General features: G+C 40.3%; 1 protein-coding gene across 1 annotated transcript in view; it reads left to right on the top strand.

The window, feature by feature from the left end:
• CTNNA3 (catenin alpha 3) overlaps positions 1 to 20,960 on the top strand; it is a 960,805-nt gene that overhangs the window by 922,800 nt on the left and 17,045 nt on the right. Inside the window, exons 16-17 of the mRNA XM_034775301.1 lie at positions 2,774 to 2,879; positions 9,604 to 9,738. Coding sequence (XP_034631192.1) covers positions 2,774 to 2,879; positions 9,604 to 9,738 — 241 coding nt within the window. The remainder of the gene's footprint in view (positions 1 to 2,773; positions 2,880 to 9,603; positions 9,739 to 20,960) is intronic.

Genomic DNA, 20,960 nt, shown 5'->3' with positions numbered 1-20,960 from the left:
CCCCCCCCCCGCGGAATGCCACGCCGTGCCGCACCCCGCCACCCCAAGATTGGCCGCCCCTTACCAGGTGCCGCCCCAAGCATGTGCTTGGTTGCCTGGTGCCTGGAGCTGGCCCTGGTCAGCACCTAGGAGAGAACAGGTGAGAGAGAAGGAAATTTCTAGTTCATACATCTATGGCTGCACCTCTCCACACAATCTCCTTTAGGATCAGAGGGGCAGTGGATTTACATCCTCAGCTGTTACCAAAGAAAACTGAAGCTATGTCTACACTAGAGAGCTTACAGTGGCACAGCTCTACCAATGCAGATGCGCCACTGTAAGATCCCTCGTGTAGCCTCTCCATGCTGACGGGAAAGAGCTCTTCTATTGACAAAATTAAACCACTCCAATGAACAGCAGTAGCTATGTCAGCGGGAGAGGCAGGAGAAGCTCTCCCATTGACATAGCGCTGAGCACACTACCACTTATGCCGGCATAACTTGTGTCACTCGGAGCTGGGGGAGGGGTGTTGTTTTTTCACACACCCCTGAGTGACATAAGTTTTGCTGACATAAAGTGGTAGCATAGACATGGCCTACGGAACAGTCATGACTACTGTTACCCTCGCTCTCCCTCCTCGCCCACTGTTAGTTACATTCAGTTTTTCTCTTTCACCTTATATTGGACATGTAAGCTCTTCAGGAGAGACACCATGTTTTTCTGTGTTTGTACAGACCCCACTACCTGGCCCTGATTATGGCCTCTGCATGTTTCCCTACTATAACTAAAAATAAAGAGCCAATTAAACCTTGAGGTGAAAATAGCCTTTAATGACCACTTGTGCAAACATGAAACAAAGGGAAAATTCAGGAAAGGCAAATAAAGGTTAAGATGAAGGTAAAGTGTAAATTATTGGGACTTTTACATGAGGGATCATATTTGCTTGTTTTCTGTTTTTTCTTTGAATTACAGCATTTTTTCATTTATAACTTAAATCAGTTCACTAAATAGTTTTTCCATAATAATAAAATTGCTTTCTGTACAGCAGTACAAATGGAAATAATTCAAAAGCTATGTAATTGTAGCTTTCTTCAGATATTGTCTTGATAGTTTGGAATAATAAGGAACTGTAAAATATGATTTCTGTTCAAGGATCAATAAGTAGTTCTTTGCCAAACAATACATTTAATTAAGGACACAAGTAAGAGATTAATCATGATATGTCATAGTGTATTATCATCACTATTTAGGTATTTTTACTGCATATGATTTTTGCATGAATATGTTGGAGGCTAAATGAAAAAAAAATACTGCAATGGTTTGGCTCATTTGTACACTAAAAACTGTAAGCCTCTAAGCAAAATGGCATATTATTCCCATTATCTATACTTTGAAGTACAATTATTAAGGTAACCTTTGTCCAGTGTTGCAAACCTTAAAATTTAATGCATTGCCTTTAAGAAGCCTAGTTAGTTTACGTACATGTTTAAGTTTAGTTAAGTACACGTTTAAGTTCTCTATAGATGCTTGATAACAGTGAAACTAAATGTCTTTCTATGAAACCGGTAGAAAAGCAAAGTCTGTTTCAATAGGGTGCATTTAACTTAGGCACTCTGTATTTTGTGTTTTGATATATTTGTGAAGAATAATGAAATAGTAGATAAGGTTTATTTTAAATTAAAGAAACATCCATATTTCAATATTAAATATGCTGAGGTATAACATAAAGATCAGATATCCTGGTGATGGATGCCAAATAACTGCTTTAAGTACTACTGCTATTACTAATTTGTCTTTTTTGGACAATCTACAATAGGTCACCCAGTTTAAAAAAGCAACTCACACAACCTTTATAATGACACTTCTCTTCACAGAAAAGTAACCCTCAAAATTACCAAATGATTTGTAAGAATTAATTTTGGGGCAGGGGCTATATTTTGTTCTGTGTTTTTTCAGCACATTATATAATGGGGTCCTGGTGCTCGTAGGCACTATAATAATAATAACAAAATGCCGTCTCCTTGCAAACTCTTTGCATCTTAGGGGTCTCAAATTTGAAATTGTTCTTCAAATCATCTGTGATTTTGTCAGTCTAGATTATTTTTGAAATACCAAAAGTATTTGATATCTGAAACTTGAGCTGTATTGGTGAGTTTTGGCTGGAGCATATTTCATATGATATTGGTTCTGTTCCCTTATTGGATAAACAATTCTTAGAATTAAGTTTCCAGAGCAAATATCAAAATTTTAAAAATTTACCTAACATTCAGTGCTTCTGCAACCATTCCACTGAACTCACTCACTAGAATACTCATGGAAAGTGAATGCAAAAGTGATTTGAACACAGGAAAAGCAAATTCAATTTTTTACTTGAGAAAATTACCACCACATTTTTTCATGTACTTGCTCATCTCTAATTCTGAGGTTTGGATAATTGTACACACCCTTTGTATGCTTATCTGAAAGTGATCCAACCTCTTTGGGTTGGAAATCTCATATACTCAAGGTTTTTTGTTTGGGTGATTTTGTTTGTGAAATTTTCTAATACTTTGTGTTTTGACTGGGCCAAAAGTAATAATATTGTGTGACACTATGGTAATGCTCCCACTTCCAGCTGAAGCCACGAAGTACAGGATTGTGGGGCATAAATGAAATCATGTTGATCTAATCTATAATAAGGTTTGATTTTAATTCTGAATTAGTTGTTTTATTAAAAAAATTTTCTATCCCTATTTTTCATGGGTACTCTGTTCCTATATGCTATATGATGTAATTAACTTTGTTTCATTTTAAGGGGTAGAGGCCCAATGAAGAATACATCTGATGTGATTAACGCAGCAAAGATGATTTCAGAGTCTGGATCCAGGATGGATGTGCTGGCACGACAGATTGCCAACCAGGTATGCCATTTAAGGTTTGGTACAGAGGTGTATTGAGATTAAATCGTCCCCAGATTCAATTCAGCCAACTAAAAGGTCGCTTTGCAAAAATACTGATGGCATGTCTAGATCTGCCTTTCCTATTCTTTCTCCCATGGATCTTTGGGTCCCAGATTTTCTAGATCCTGCCTTAATCCACCCTTGAATATGTGTATTGGTTCTCTAAAAGTAAGTGCAACCCCTGTTGCTAAACTAAACAGAATGCAAAGCTGTAGCTGCATGGTAAAGCATATTTATTAAGGCCCCCCCCCCCCCCATTGTCTTCAACAACAATTGAAGTCATACAGGCTTTTATACAAATATTCTACAGTATAGTCAAAGCTTTGCCCTCTGCTTGTCTAAACAGTAGCGCTGAGGGGTTTGGGTACTCACAGGGAATAGATATCATTCTAATTCCAATGAGATAGGGTTCACATCACACTAGGTGAATGTAATTTGACTGTTCAGACCAGGGGTTTCTAAGAAATGGAATGTGACTGATGCTCCTCTGTGCTGTCTTCAAGCATTGCTTCCCCTTCTTTTAGCAATCACCACCATGTGCTGTTGGCTGCCCAGGACAGGTGTCTATTATGACACCCTCTGCAGGGCATAGTGCTGAAAAAGGGTAATTCATGCAGTTTGGACTGGAGTCAAACCATGTGGTGGTCCGGTGGAAAGTTTTAGGGCCAGATCCTAAAACTCAGTTACACAGAGCAAATGTGTGTAAAAGTGACAGAGAGCTTGCTGTTACATTCCCCTGATCCTGGTACTGCTCTGTGCAAGATTGTCCCAAAGTGATGTGTTAGAACAACACAAGGGTTGCTCTAATTTATGATGGATTAAAACAGATCCAGATAGCTTAAAAAGGCAGTCCAGCATCAGCATAGCTCACAGGTGTCCAGGCCATGTGACCTTTTCCTTGCTGAGCTGGCAGAATGGAAGGTGAATAAGTAGAGACCTTGCATTACTTGTATGGCACCTCTTCACTGAGGTGATCTTCCCCAATGAAACAGGCTTTAAGACTACATTGTGCCAGTAAGCAATGCACTGTAATGCAACTGTACCACACAGGAGGAGCCAGTCCTTAGTCCTTATCTAGCTGAAGCATTCGATTCCCAGTACTGCCCTGTCCTGATCATCAAGCAGCAACTCTGTGGCTGTCTTACATGTCCAGGCAAACGTGCTCCGGAGTCTCTGCTCTTCTACTCTCTAACAGACCACCCATCTTTCCCTCTCTTCATGGTGTAGCACGTGTCTCTTATTTATTTATACAACATATGTAACAACAGCAGATTATTCATCTTTCTTGTCCTCTGCCACATTATTCTCAAGACTCCAGTTAAGTAAACACTTCAAGAGGTATTATTATTAGTTTGTGCACTTGTGTTCAGAGGACCAATTAAGCAGAAAGGTAGAGGAGTTATCCCTCTTTCCAGTCTTGACAGAAATTCTTTCAGCATATACATTCTTTCACCATCTGCACTACACTAGAGCATGGTTCCTTTTTTTGTCAAGATTCTCTTTAGCAACAGTAGATTGAGGTTTAGGAATGACAGTCACAGATCTGAATGGGACATCAAATCCAAAGATAAGGCTTGTAAACTGTTTTTCAGTCAAGATGTTTAATAACAGAAAACTAAGCTTTAGTTAAATATCCTTCTTTTCCACCAGTTTTTTTATAATTTCACTGACAACATTATCGTTTTATATGTAGTTTAAAACTGGGTTTTAAATTAGGATGAAATTATGTACAGCAAAAGATGTGTATGGAAGGGATTTTTCCTCTATTGAACCAAAAATAAGCTTTAAATAACATTAATTTGTTTTCCCTATTTTCTTTACAACAAAACTCTAAATGCTGTATATTCCTCTGGAACACAATTTTTCAAATAATTGTTCAAAAATATTATTATTAGCATGAATTTATGAACACGTACTTCTCCCAGCTATGCTTCTATTCACCACATCCTATCCAGTTGGGAAAGCTGCAGCCTGAACTGAGAATAACTAAATCATTTTTATTTGTTGTCACATCTAATGTTGTCATTTAGTGGACCACATCAGTTTGCTATTCACTATCTTCCCGTAGCCCAAATCTGTCTGACTGCCTGTGCAGTTAAGAGAACAACAGTAGCGTAGGATAGAGTTTTCCGTATACAAACCTCTACTTTATTTCCTTCATCTAGCTTCAAAAGTGAGAGAGAAGCTGAAATAAGCTATTGCTGTGTAATGAGGAATCATTGCTTTGCTCTTTGACCTTTTGCAGTTAATAAAGAACAGTAGTTTCAAATGAATGATTTTGGTTCAGGCTGCACACAGTTTCAGAGAATCAAAATTGAGAATTGTGAAACTGTTTTAGTTCATGTAGTTTTTCAGCTGGAAAAATTTCCCATGAATTACATTAAGTGAATCTTACAGGTTCTCCATTTGACAATACCTTTGGTTCCTCACTTTAAAAAACTACACTTTTTGTTCTTATTCTTTTTAAATAAATGTGACAGTACTGTACAATTAGCATAATTCAGTCACATTGCAACCCATTTTTATTATTAAGATGACTCAGATTTAACTACTCTGAACATATTCAACAGAGCAACAATTTAAACACACATTAGTCAGAAAGAAATAATTACCAATAACATAAGATTGTTCTGAACCACTTGTCTAAAATCACTTGTCTAATTTGTGACCTGAAAGTCATATGGCAACATAGTCAGTACATCTCCTTTTTATTGAATGTGCTAGAGATTAAAGTTGTCATTGAAGATGCCCACAATATTGTATAAAATTCAAATTTAAATAATTGTTGTGCTCTAGAAATCAAAGAATTAAGGCCAAACATTATATTAATAGTTAGGAAATCTCCTCATCAAGATACAAATGCCACGCATATAAAAAAAACAGTCCTAAAAGTAAGGTTAACAATAAATTCTTTAAAATGATTATCTGATAAGAGACCATCAGAAATGTTAAATGTTAGGTTAAACAACTATTTAAAATTTATGTACATCTACTGAGAACACACTGCAAACTACTATTGTGATACAAGGCATTTATCATCACTAAGCTCAGCTCAAGTACAAAGGAAGTGACATTTATTTCTTTGGTAAAGTAGTAAAATCAAAACCCAATAAATGTATGGTCAAAGTTTCCTGCAGAATAACTTGTATTGATCTTTTGTGCTACTGTTCTGCAAGCGGCTAATGGAAATACTTTTTCACCTTGATTTTCATTATAGGTTTCACTGTATTCACAACTATTGCATCACTTATCAAACCATTTTGAGGATCTTACACAGATATTATTTCTGTAAAGCTCCTCCACTCCCTGCCAACCTTCTAGTTGAATTTATGATCCCATTGGCTTCAATAGGTACAGAATCAAACCCTTTTGTTTGCAGTGTTGTTGTAGCCATGTTGGTCCCAAGATATTAGAGAGACAAGCGGGGTGAGGTAATATATTTTACTGGACCAACTTCTGTTGGTGAAAGCGACAAGCTTTCAAGCTACACAGAGCTCTTATTCTTGTCTCTCTAATCAAATGGTTTGTAATTTGCCACTGTATCTAACTGAAACTTATTTCTCAGTGTGAGAAATTAAACTGGTAACTATCAGTTGTTTTCTGGGATGATAAATGCTAGAAATATTGTAATTACCATACTAGAACAGACCATTGGTCCATCTGGTCTCGTATTTAATAGTGGCCAGTACTATATGCGTCAGAGGGATGTGTAGGAAACCCCTAATGGAATAACCTGCCCAGAAAGGAATTTTCTTTCTAAAGTGTTAATAATCAGCTACTTAATCCCCGAGCATGAGGGTTTATATCCCTTGTATTATTTTATCATGTTTAATGTAATTCAGATTACCTATATAAATGTCTCTTCATTTTTTGAATGCCATTAAGCTCTTGGCTCAGTCATATCATTTAGTAATGAGTTCCACAGGTTTGAGCTGTGGAAAATATTTGTCACTTTTGGATGTATTGCCTTAGTTTCATTGGCTACTTCCTTTTTAATTCTATTATGAGAAAAGGTTAATGGCCTTCTCCATGACATTCATTATTGTATAGATCTCTATCATACCCCATACCTATTCATCTTCTCACTGAACAGACCTAATATTTCCAATCTCTCCTTATATGGAAGTTTTCCATGCTTCTCATCATATATGTTGCTTATCTCTGGAATCTTTCTATTTGATATATTGTTTTCAGATGGGATGAGCAAAGCAGAACACTCAAGGTGAAATCTTAACAACAAATAATATAATGGCATTATAATATTCTCAATAGTATTTTCTAACCTGTTATACGTCATAACATTTTTTTATTTGACCTCCATGGCTCACTTAGCAGAGCTTTCCACTGAGTTGTCCACAGTGAAACCCTGGCCTTTTTTCAGAGTGGTTACAGTTACTTTAGAACCCAGTAATATGTATCAGTAATTAAAATTATTCCTTCAAATGTGTATTGGTCAACACTGACATCATTCTATCCATTTTCCTAGCTTCGTTATGTCTCTGGAGTTTATAATACTCTTCTCTAATCTTGTCTATCCTAATAATATTGTGCCATCTGCAAATTTTGTCACCTCACTGTTCATCCTATCTAAACATACATTGAATTTTAAATACCATTGCCTCTGTGCTGGAGACTTATATGATCAATTTTACAGCTATTTGAAGTCAATGAGAAATTACACAAAGTCCTATCTGCCCATCTCTGGGATCTGCCCAAGTGGAAATAAATATCACAGGTCATTTTACAAAAAAATGTAGAGGACTGAATAGATGATTCCAGTCAACATATTTCATCTCCATACAGTTAGTCCTGATGCTTACAGCTGTTTATGACTGGAAGGACAGATTTTATGGAACTGCAATTACAGAAATAAACAATGTTTACACAAGCCGCCTACACTGTACTGTGATAATGGTGTTAAACTCATTAATTACAAAGTGCATTGAGGCCAAAAAGCAGTACCAAATTTGCTTTTTTTTCAGATCTAGGAGGAAGTACGGAATCTCTCAGGTTTACAAGCCAGTGATTCACTTTTTTAACCTGTGATTGTTCCTGGTTTTCTTTTTCTAAATCTCAAACATGCAGTTTTTTAAAATAGAATTTTAAATTATACTCTATAATAATGTGGAGTGAATCCTGGCCTCACTAGGAAAAGTACCAGTGACTTTAAAAGGACCAGGGTTTTCCCCAAGGTATCTCATGAATTAAGCAGTCTGATGCTCCTTCATAGTGTTACCTATTGTGGATTTTATATCAAAGGATCTTTGTGTATAACATGCATCACTGTGCAAGACAACACTGGAGTCATTTCTCTTCAACAGCAGAAACCTGGATGGGCCTTAGGCTCTATTGACACTGACACTATCAACAAGGAGTCTGGTGGCACCTTAAAGACTAACAGATTTATTTGGGCATAAGCTTTCGTGGGTAAAAACCTCACTTCTTCAGTTGCATCTGAAGAGGTGAGGTTTTTACCCACGAAAGCCTATGCCCAAATAAATCTGTTAGTCTTTAAGGTGCCACCAGACTCCTTGTTGTTTTTGTAGATACAGACTAACACGGCTACCCCCTGATACTTGACACTATCAGTATTTTCTAACAGTAAGCATAAAGGTATGATGCACTAGCCATGAACAGTAAAAGATCAGGCCTGCCACAATTGGTTGAAGTATATCTTTTTTTAAAAAAAATATACTAGTATTGACACAGTGTTCCATCAAAAGAAACTGACTACATTTTCATGGTATCTACAGTAAAAAAAAACCTATAAACAAATCTCTCAAAGACTGTATTGGCCTTTACAGTACCGCTCTGGCAATGTATAGGGATTCAATACCCCTTTAAGACCCCTTTAGACTGCCACAGCAGTGAATAGTAGCCTTCGTGTAAATGAGAATCCGGTACTATGTGAATAGTCTGTTCATCGGAGAGAGATTTTCCTCAAAGCTTTCTTCATCATTCCTCTGATGTCCTGAGAGAGTAAAGAAAAGATTTCATAGAAAGTATGAGCATCACCATAAAAAACAGAGACTTTACCATGAGATATTGTTCACAACTATGACCTACCCCTTCTCCAACCAATGTCAATGGGAATTTTGTCATTGCCTTGAGTGGCATCAGGATAGAGGCCATAACCTAGAGTCACTTATAGTATAACCATCTATTAATGTGGGTTTCCATTGTTATTAGTCCATGTAGCTTGCAAAGTAAATGGTAAGTAATACTGCAAAAATGAATGCAGAGCCTCTTAGGTGCTGAAGGAAAGTAGTAATTTCATGCACTAGTGAAAGCTACTCAGCTAGAACTATGGCTAAGGCAATTCCAGTAGTCTTGAATTAAGGATGGGTGAATGCAATGAAGTCTGGGATTACTGCGCACATCTTTGTTTGTAGAGTTTAAAAGGTTCACAAAATTAGCAAATAACCAAACTTTACAGCAGTGGAGTGCAAGACTACATTAGAGAACAATTACAATGAACATTCCTAAAGGGAACGTGAATCTGATAAAAGTCTGGGTCTAAATTTTGAATGCATGTTTGAAATACATTCACTCATTTGGACATTAACACACTATGTTGGAGAGCTGAGAGTTTAGAAAAGATTAAATCTTAAACTTAATAATTGAAAATTGAAGTGATTAAGAATTTGTAGAAAGTGTTTTATTCATTATTCTTTTTAATATGTAGTGTCCTGACCAATCATGTAAACAGGATGTATTGGCTTACCTGGAACAGATCAAGCTCTATTGTCACCAGCTCAAAATCTGCAGTCAAGTTAAAGCAGAAATCCAGAATCTCAGTGGAGAGCTCATCGTGTCTGCTGTAAGTAAAGAGTCCAGAAGCTACTTTCTGTGCTAGGTACAACTATAGATTTCAAATTTTTGAGCGAATTTGTAGCATTTGTGAAATGTACTCGTATACTCCCCTGGTCCTTATTTTATTCCCCACTGGTTTATGTCTTGTGTTGTCATTTATACCCGAGCAAAGTGAGTATAAGTCACTATCAAATCAGAAAGAAAACATTTTACACCTCACAGATGATGCAAGGCAGTGGAGAATCAGGCCCGGTATCTTTAAAGCTATCAAGTGGTCTGATTCTTCATTCTGTTACACTGAAGTAACTAAGTTAACTCCAACAGAGAGACACTGATCTAAAATTGGTTTAGAAAATCAGACCCATTTTGAGGTAATGTGTGTTTACCCAATGCTGCATCTTTCTCATCCCATGGATTTCTTTCTATATATTTTCACTTTTTGATTTGAGAACTGTTGTTCCCAGCTCATAAGGAATTGACTGAGGAGGTTCTAGTCAGGCTGTTGCAATCTGAGCGTAAGAGAGCCAAACAAAACAAAACAAAACCCTGAGAACATGGGAAGTTGGTGCTTAATTAGATTTATGGACCTGCATTAGCCTGGGGACATCAGGTTAGGGTAGATAACTACAATTTAGCCATTGCTATGATTTTGAGCATCAATTAGTAGAATTTCTGTCCTCCTGCAAGAGAGTAACTCACCTAGCAGAATAGTCTGGCCCTGAGTATTCAGATTATTCCATCAGTGAAGAAACAACCTTTTTCATTGTGCTATTATTATTTGTGCTGAGGTAGTGCCTAGGAGCAAGGATCTGTCATGGACCTGTGCACAGTGCTGTACAAACACGTAACAAAAATGGTCCCTGCCCAAAGAACTTACAATCTAAGTAATACTTATTCCTATCTGATATCTCCATGTTCGCAAATGCTTGAAGTTATATGAACAAATACATATTAGAATGTAATTACAAAGGTATACAAACAATAATTACTAGAATGCAACAACGATTTTCTCTATGGTCTCCATGCACGCACTGGTTACATTTTCAGGGACTGAAGTATTTTGTTTTTTTAAACCTGGACCTGTTTTTTTTTTTTTGGTCTTATAATCTAACTAGATGTTACATGAATCTTCTTCTGCTTAGACAAGACTTAAATTGGATCATTTTTGTAGTTTATCCTGAAGGTCATATTGGATGAGAATTTGATGACCATATTTAAATCTTTGGAGACTGCAGAAATGTAATCCTGCATGCTGTGGTAGTTTTTTCTTTGAAAAAAATGTTGGATTTTAATTAGGTTGTAAATTAATGAAATTGTGTTTTATTTTTCATTTTCTTCTTTCTTTTTAAAAATGGTGCCTTATATCACATCACATTTACTACATAATTTGCATTTCTGAATGCTGTGGCCAGTGATGGATTTGTGACAATTTTCAAAGCAATATTGTCTTTGAAAGGTAGAATTCTGCATTTTGGATTAAATTTTCTGGTCTTGTCTCCTCTACCCATCATTTCATTGGGTGCTCTCATCAGGAAAGTCCATCCCCCCCCCATCCTCCCAGTTGTAATATAAATATCAAGTGATATTAAATAATACTATATTTATTGGGTTTCCTTCTATTGACACTTGCTGTTCTTCGTCAACATTCTAAAATGCAAAATAAACAACAAAAATTATATTAAAAACAAACCCAACTTAACTCATGAATCCAAGAGAAAAAACAGGTTCAATCCTTTTCCTATTAATTTGAGTGCAGCTGTATTACATCCCAGAAGCCCTGGTTCAGCAAAGCACTTAATTACATGCATTAATCTAGCCCTAGCCAGTAAGGGCATGTGCCTACCTGCTTTGCTGCATCAGGGCCAGGGGCTGCGAAATCCTAGCTGCTATTCTACTAAAGGATTAAATCCCTGCAAAATGCTCATGAAGTATTTTGTTAAATGCAGATGTGTTTGACTCTGTCCAAAAACAAAGAAAGGCAGCCCCTGCCCTTAGAAATTGACAATATAAAGTCCTGATCCAAAACCCACTGAAGTCAATGGAAAGACTTCCATTATCTTCAAGGGGCTTATGATCTGATCCTAAGGGACTATATACCTATCAGTACTTAATAATGGTTATAGCTAGTCCTTACTGTTGTGAGAGTATAAAAGTACAAAATGCCCTGGCACAGCACAGGTGGCGTGTAAGCTTAAAACTTAATAATTTTCCCCATTGTCATTTCCTCCCCAATTATTATTGTTGGGGTAGAGAGAACATTTGAAACAGGCTGTGCTCAACTATCGTTTTCAAGTAAAAATGGAGCACCAAATCCAATTTGCTGTCTTATATTAGTAGTTCCAATGTATGTGTAACTGAAGACTCTTTGGATCCAGTGTTTAAAAGTGACTGCAGGGACTCATTTCATCTAGAGGGGAATATGAGAACTTGAAATACGTCAGATGGGGAAGGCTCTAAAGCAAGCAGGGCTGTTAATAAATTGAGAGGGAGACAAAATCAATGACTGTTCAAAAATGGCTGAGCTACTGCACTGGGGTTTTTTTAAACAGTGGTTAAAAAAATTTGAATCAAATCCTGCCTTTGCAAGCGGGCCTCCTGGTATTAGAATTGCTGGGGTTTTACTGTACAAGGTGGAGGCCAAAGATCTGGATGTGGAAACATGCAAGGTGGAGCAGCCCCTCTGCAAAGTTCTGCTCCCTTCTTGCTTCCAAGTTGGAATGCCCACGTTGCATTTGGGAGTATCATAGAGACAAACTTGGGGGGGCGGCAGTAGGTCCACTACTATATGACTCCTCTGCCTCTAGGCCCTGCAGTGAAAGCTATAAAGGGTGTTAAGGGCTACCTCAGCCTGTTGGTTGATTACTCTCTGCAGCCATCTTCTAGCCCAACCACTCAGGCTAGTGGATTTGGCCCTTTTATCTAAAGGTTTTAGAGTGCCACCCATCACTATAGTATCTGTGCACCTTCCACATAAAATCATTAAATGTCCAAATCCATAGCAGACTTGATAGAAATTCTGGCTGTTCTCCCTTTTTGGGGTCAGAACTTGGAATGGGGTATTTATTTTGACTTTTTTTCCACCTGAGTACTATCTAATCTGTTTAAGAATGAGAAGTGGAAAAGGAGACATGATCAGCAACACTCCATATTTTATCTAAGGACACCTCAGTTTACCTACCAGACTAACATAAGGATTATCTTAGTTTATGGCAATACTGTGTCTGAGGAGGTGCTAGTGAGTGTGGTGGAGTTCTCGCATCATTCCCTTCATATGTTAGAGTATCATCAATACTTGATTACTTACTGAGGCATCTGAGAACACAGACAGATATACATTACTCTCACTAGCACATCTTACAGCAAAAGAAAAAAAAAGGCAAGTAAGTATTTTGAGGCGATCTCTCCTATGCCGCTGGCTTCCCCTCTGTATACAACTTTCCTGTGGCCATGTCTGCACCATAAACTTTGGTTGATGCACATTACGTCAGCATAAAGCCACCACCAAATAGTGTATCATTTGTGCATGTGTATACTTGGCTCTTTGCATTGGTGCTGTATATGCTCACCAGAAGTTCTTGTGTTGATGCACAGTGTTGTGCACCATGGGTAGGTATCTCAGTGTGCAACCCACCACCGTCCAGTGCACTGATTTTTGGGAAGTTTTTGGCAATGAATGGTGGGGCAGAAATGAGTCACTCATGGGTGACTGGGAGCAAGGGCTCAACTTTCCAGCATGTAACTGTCTCCATCCCATAATGTCATCTATATCCCATAATGTTTGTGCCTTTTTTAGAAATCCCATGAATCCATGTGGCCCTCCTCACTGTTCATCCAGAAGCATGGAGCCTGCACTATTGTCACATGCATTGCAATTAGAGGACGGGCAATCCTCTGGTATTTGGAGAGCTGTAAGAAAAACCAAATCAATGTCAACCATGCTGATTTCTTGCAGGACAGATTGCTATGGGACATAGTGAGAACCAATTCAAGGTTGTTGGTGCCATTCACTGAGCAGCTTCAGATGGTGGAGCACCACTTCTGGGCCTGAGAAATGAGCACTGAGTGGTGGGATTGCATCATAATGCTGGTTTGGGATGATGAGCAGTGTCTGCAGAATTTTTGGATGCACAAGGTCACATTTCCGGATCTGTGTGTCAACCTCATCCCAGCCCTCCAGTGTAAATGTAACACCAACAGACCCAGGTCGTCAGTGGGCAGGATTGAACCTGGGATCTCTGGAGCTTAGTGCATGAGCCTCTATTGCATGAGCTAAAAGCCAACTGCCTGTTAGCTAAGGTTGTAGAGCAGACTCATTTTAGCTCTCTAAGTGGTCTCAGTTCCACTAGATGGGACAGAAACCACACCCAGAAGGTGTGTGTGTTACACAAGGACATCAAAAAGAGAGCAGCACTTGTGACGCCAGATAGCTACCAGTCAGTGGGAAATCATTTTGGCATTGGAAAATCTGTTCTGGGGGCTGTTGTCATGCACGTGTGAAGGGCCGTTAATCATCTCATGCTATGCAGGGCTCTGACTCTCAGCAATATGAAGGATATAGTGGATGGATTTGCAGCAGTGGGGTTCCTGAACTGCAGTGGAGCGATAGCTGGCACATACATCCCTCTTTTGGCACCAGATCACCTTGCCACAGAGTACAGCAACAGAAAGGGCCATTTTCTATGGTTATGCAAGCATTCGTGGATCACTGGGGATGCCTCACCAACATCAGTGTTGGCTGTTCAGGGAAGGTGCACGATGCTTGCATCTCTAAGAACACAGGACTGTCCAGAAAGCTACAAGCAGGCACTTTCTTTCCTGTACCATAGTTTGTCATTGGTGATGTTAAAATGCCAACAGTGGTCCTGGGGGACCCAGCCTGCCCCTGGCTCATGAAGTCATACACTGGCTACCTCGACTCAACCAAGGAAAGATTACCCTCCAGATCAGCAGGTGCAAAATGACAGTTGAATGTGCATTTGGCAGATTGAAGGAATGCTGGCATTGTTTACTCACAGGATTCGATCTCTGTGAAAAAATATCCCAATGGTTATGGCTGTCTGCTGTGTCCTGCATAATATCTGAGAACAAAAGGGGAAAAGTTGCTGCTGGGGTGAAGTGGCTGTCTGCTGTATCTGAACAGCCAAACACAAAGGCTATAAGAAGAGCTCCCCTAAAGTTTTAAACAATACATGCTCATTGGCATCTCTGCTTGGGATTGCTCATACACGGTGCCACAGCAGCCATGGTGAATACAGCCCACCAGGGTGAGGGAAATTGCTTGGTTGCATGCAACTATGAATATAGAGCAATGGTACTGAATACTGGCACCATTTTCCACAGGCGGCAGTGATTTTCTGTAATCTCTCACTCCAGAGGGTAACAAACGCAGAGAGAGCAAAGCTGCTTCCAGCTTCCCAAAGGCACTCTGGCCTGTATGCTGTTAGTCTGTGTAGCGGGATGGTCACCTGCTCCTGCCCTGAGGGGCTTAGAAGATCCCAGCAGAGGGCTGTGGCTGGGGCAAGCAGCTCCCAGGCTGATTGGGGAAGTAGGCACAGTTGGGAGCCACGCCTCAAACAGACCACAGCCGGCCCCTATAAAAAGGCTTTGAGCCAGGAGCACAGACAGACTCCCTCTATCTTCTGAGAGGTAGGGACCTGGCATCAGGGACTTGAGCAGAGTATCTGAGTAGAGAAGGGCTGGGGAAAGGCTGGGTAGCTCCAGCCTGGAAAGCTCCAGGCTGCAGCCTAGCAGAAGGCCAACGGGTACTGGGGGCTGCAGAGGGCAGCCCAGGGGTAGGCAAAGGCAGCAGGTCTGAACCCAACCTTGCCTGGGTTAAGTGGCTTATACTGCAGTCTGCCCCAGGGAGCAGGGGCTAGTTGGTGACTGGCAGTAACCTATGACTGAGGCAAGGTGGGGATAGTGGGTGGGGGTTCCTTGGGGAGGGGAGACCCTGAGAGAATAGGGTTACTGTCAGGAGGAAGCACCCCAGATAAAGGGGCACTGGGTCCGGGAGGGACATGGGGGCCAAGTGGCAGCAGGACACCAGCCTGCAGAGGGTGCTCCAGAGGCTGGATGAGCTAATTCCCAGAGAAAACCAGCAGGAGGCGCCGCAGGGGTGAGTCCCACATTGCTACAGTCTGCCATGGTGCCTGCCGAAGTTATCGCTGACTGGCATGGGAAAGTGTCTGATGGAAGGCTGCCATCCACAGAAACCCTTGGGAGTGGACCACAGAGCACCTCCTTGAAAGTTTCATTGAGATCTCTCAGAAGGCTTCAAGGGACAGTCCTGGGTACATAAACAAACTGCTCTGCATTCCCCCACCCCACTTAGTCTAATTCTACAGAGGAATGAAAAGCAGATAAAAATGCTCTTTTAGTTGTATCACTACCTCTTCTAGCAAGGTAATGAGAAATAAATTTACATGCTTACCTGAGCGTCTCCTGCATTGGGTTCACCCGTGCTCAACTGCTGGGACTGACTGGACAGCGATGAACTCTCAAACAGGTCCTGGCATAGCTGATCCCTGGTTGCATGTCCCTCACGTCATCCTGGTTCTCATTGTTCAGGCCAAGGGCCTGTGGCTTGGGCTTCTCTGAAGTATCTGTTCTGGGGGGGTGGGGGGTCTTTTAGTAAAAGCAGCAGGTCTGTGGCTCAGCACCAGGTTAACTGTTGGCCTCCCTGGCCTTCTGAGAAGCCTAACACAGTTCCTTTGCTTTCACATGGTCCTGCTGCTGGTCCCTGTTATGCTCCTGCATCTCCCCTGCAATCTGTTCATAGCTGTCAATGTTTCTATGGCTGGTCCATAGCTGTGCTTGCACAGCCGCTTCTCCCCACAGGCCCAGGAGATCCAATATTTCTGGCCAATCCAGGCTGGAATGCATCTAGTGTGTGTAGCCTGATTGGTCATCTGGGCAGTTGTGCACAACAATGGAGACCTGCTAGATGTGCTCACAAAGCTGGACGATCAGGAAAAGGCATTTCAAAAATTTGCTGGGCTTTAAGAGGCAGGAACTTCCAGAGCAATCAGTGTTGGGCTAGAGGACTGTTAGGGTTGACATAAGTAACATGTCTACATGCATGTTGTGTTGACCTCAGTACATCAACCATGCCCCAACACTGCTTTGGGGAGGTGGTGTTATTGTGCCTCTGTAACAGGGCACTTACATTGGCAGGAGGAAATTTTGAGTGTAGACAGATGCACAACTAGATCAATTCCAGGTGGCTTATGTTGACCTAATTTTGTGTCAGCCTACCTTTAGAGAGAGACAGTGGGGCCAACTTCTGTTATCTCTCTAATGTCCTGGGACCAGCACAGCTACAACAACACTGTGTTCAGCATACCTTTGCAAGATTCGTATGTAAAATAAAATGAAAAACCCTGCCATAGTGCCAATGTAGGTTTAATTGATAGGCTTGGCTGAGGGCACTTCTGGAGACTCCAGGTGTCATTCCTTTTTACTGCTGTTCTTGATTTACAGAGTCTTGACGTTAGGCCAATTTTAAACATGTGCAGCTTCTCAGCGGTTTCACTTAGGTGGACAGCTTCTGCTTATTCCTCACTGCCTTTCTCTGCGCTGCAGCACTTTTCATTCTACTGTGCAGCCCGCCATAGATGCTTCAGATACCACAGTAATGGCTTTGATAGAAAAACAGATTCTAATGTTCTCTTGTACACTTCGATTCTGATTTCATTTATTTAAAAAAACACTCTGAGTCAATATTTAGTCCTTCATTTACATCCCTGGGAAACAGTAAAACATTTTAAACAAAAGGACTAAAATATTGTCAACATTTTTGCCATCTACAAGTAACGTTTGCAAGGATTTACCAAGCCTTTAGTTGGTATGATGAAAAGTAGGACGGGGGAAATTCTTTGTATTCCCTGCTTCTGGTTTTATTGCTGCTTTTCAAATTTTGGCATTTTCCAACAGCTGTATGCTAAGCCCTCGTCCCCACCTGGGAATGTCTACAAGATGCACTGACACCGACTCAACAATACCACTTCAGCTGCAACACAATCTTCATACCACACTGGAAATAACAAAGAGATGTCTGTAGTCCTCAGTAATCAGTAGTTACATTTATTTTAGCATATTATCCATAATACTATTTGTAGGTACTCTACAGGTATTGGATTTCCAGAAATATTGACTGGCTTGCACTACTCGAGATGTCATTTTGCAGTACTGGCTTCAGGAAGAGAGAGTTCTTGGAATTATATCATAATGCAGGAAATTAACATGTGGGTGTTCTGATCTATTTGTGGTACTAAGAAGTAGTAAGGGTTTCTTTGTTCCATCTATATCTACTATCACCACATAATGTAGTAAGGGAGTCCAAACATAGCTCTGTAGCTGGCTTCTTTTTTTAACTATTGGAAGTACAGGAAGAGAGGAATAATTGCAGGAGTACTGATTCCTTCTAATATGTTTTTTTTTTTTTTTTTTAAATGTGTCCCAGTAGTTGCAGTATCACAGCATCAGATAATTGGGGTGGAAAATATTTCTCAGGTCACCTAGTCTGATCCCCTGCATCATGCAGGCTATTTCACCGCATTTTTTTCCATGAATGTCTAGTCTAATTTATTTTTGAATATCCCTGATTGTGCCTCAACTCCTAGACTAACTTAATATTGAAATAAGGGACTCTAGTTTGAACAAAGATCGGCACTTAAATAAGCCATCCAACTTTGCATTTGGACACATATGTCAGCATTTGAGTATTTCAATACCCATTTTATATGCTTAATTAGCACTTTGTCTCAAGTAAAAAGTTCCTTCAGAGAGTAATCCTACAGATTCTCTGCTAGCTTTGTGGGCTTTTTAAAAGAGCTAGAAATGTCCTCAGTTTAATGGCAATAAAATAAAAAGCAGAAAGTCTATGGCTGGCACAGTTCCAGGCTCGAGTCTAGCCCATGTCCCAGAACTGTGGCAGCAGGCAGGGTGCTCTGCCCCCTCCCCCCCCCCCAGAGGCAATCCTAATGCATCACTCACAGCTGAGGAGAAGCCTTGAATCAGAAGCTGGCTTTTCCCCTACCCCTCAACCATTGTTCCTTTGACTGGAGGAGAGGGAAGAGACAGGGAGCAGAATACTCCAGGTGCCATTAATGTTTTTTCAGAAGGGAAAAGGTAGTGGGGAGGAGGAGAGAAGGGGGCAGAGTGGTTTCTGAGTTGCTGCTCCTTTAAAAATATAGAGTAAGAACCAAAGAGCAGGGGGCCAGATGAAGACAGAGAAATTGGGAGACTCAGCTGAGCTTCCTGTGTAACCTGGAGACTAGTAGGGGACACAAAATCTGAGGAGACCTGCTCAATTACTGATTTCTGGGGAGGCAGAATTGATTGACTTGGGGAAATTATTAGGGGGGGAAAGCAATCAGTTATTTGGATCTAAAAATTAACTTAAAATGCCTAGACACCCTAGGACAAATAAGTTCCAATCCCCATAATCATACTTTTGTCCTTCCAAGGATCATAACTTGCATAATATGCAGTGTTGAATAAGATCTTTAAAATCTAAGTTCTCTTTGCACTGCATAGAAACTATGGCCCAGCCTTTTAGAGATACCTATTTATATGTGCAATTATGCACCTATATTTGCAAGTATTTTAAGCATACTGCTTTCACAGCTCCCTGTTCTGTGGCTCATTTGGAAAATTGCCCCTGCCAAAATGTGACATGTTGGTTACTATGAGAGTCTTTTTTTTTTTTTTTTGCAGAAAGGGTTATTATAGCTGAGGTCAGCTGGCATTCTTTTGACTGGCTGGCCATAATGTGCCTTTAAGAAGAAACTATTGAGTTGTGAAATAGTTAACAATACAAGCCCCAGCTACAGTGAAGACTAATATGTAGTTGTAGCTGTGTCGGTCCTAAGCTATTAAAGTGGGTGAGCTAATAGCTTTTGTCCAATAGAAGATATCACCTCACCCACCTTGTCTCTCATCCTGATAGGAACATGTGCTCAGACATCACCTGCAGTTTAGGAATCTCTCTTAAATTAAATCCATCAGTGCTCATATCTTTTTCTGTGGTGGAACCTAAGGTGTGTATCTTGCTCTTCCCTTGACTCTAGTCTCAGTCCATCTTTCCCCAACTGGTTAAAAAAAAAAAAAGTTTGTTTCCCAAAGGTGTTCAGTAGTATACTGATTGTTGGCTCCATATTTATTGCCTTTCCCTTCAACATATTCCCCAGTCATTGGAGCCCCTCAGCTGAGTTTGTTCAAACAAGTAGGGGATTTCTTTTTTGTCATGCTTTTAAAATGGCTTTATCATGTTTCACACAACCCTGGATATCATTAATAATTATGAAAAACTGAGATTGTCTATTGTTATATATAGGTATTTATACCACAACTCACCATCGTAGTATCTGAGTGCCTTCTAGTAGTGCATTATGGGACATGACCACACATCTGTCACATGGTTTTTCTGCCCGAGAGGGAAATTTATGATGGTGTTTAGTTCTTGGGGGTGTTCATTTCACAGTTTCAGAATGCCCCCAGAGAAAGTTCTGTCTCTCACACAGATCAGATTTACTCTTATTATTGAGAGCTCAGAGGAGCATATTTGTTGCTCCCACAGTCTGCATCCTGGAGCTTTAGATATCCTGGGCCTGGCACATGCAGCACTTTGACTGTGAACTCAATTCAAAATTCTATGGGAAACCAATGTACAGAGTGGTGGATGGGTTTTATGTGTAAGCCTGTGTTGCTAAGGAGATGTGCTCCAGCATTCTGTACTAGTTGGAGTTTCCTAAGTGCTGAAGGTTGCATGGCCAGGTATACATTGCTGTACGCCAGCCAAGAGGCGATGAATGACTGAGGCCCGGGTCTTCAGCTTCTAGAATGAGATGGAGTCTTCTAACCAGCTAGGTATGGTAGAAACTATTATCATGACTCTTGCTATGTAAGACCCCCGACTTCAGTGAGGAATCCAAGAATACGCCTAAACTATGGACTGAATTGACCATTTGTGGATGTTCACCTTCAATCAAAGGAGACCGCACTGTGGTTGCAAATTCTTCCAAATACTTTCCTCTGCCTATCGGAATCTCTTCTGTCTTGCTCAGGTTCAGCTTTAGCCCACTGTTTGTCATTCATGAGCTGATCTCCTCCAAGTTCTGGGCCATTGTGGTTGTATGTGGAGAAGGACAGATAGAGCTGTGTACCATTTTCATACTGCAGGCATTTGAGTCCATGTCATCTGACTGGTTCACTTAGTGGTTGCATATA

Source organism: Trachemys scripta, chromosome 7, assembly GCF_013100865.1.
Source record: "Trachemys scripta elegans isolate TJP31775 chromosome 7, CAS_Tse_1.0, whole genome shotgun sequence".
Taxonomy (NCBI): domain Eukaryota; kingdom Metazoa; phylum Chordata; order Testudines; family Emydidae; genus Trachemys; species Trachemys scripta.
Note: the sequence above shows the minus strand (reverse complement) of the source record. Positions and strands in the feature narration are given on the sequence as shown.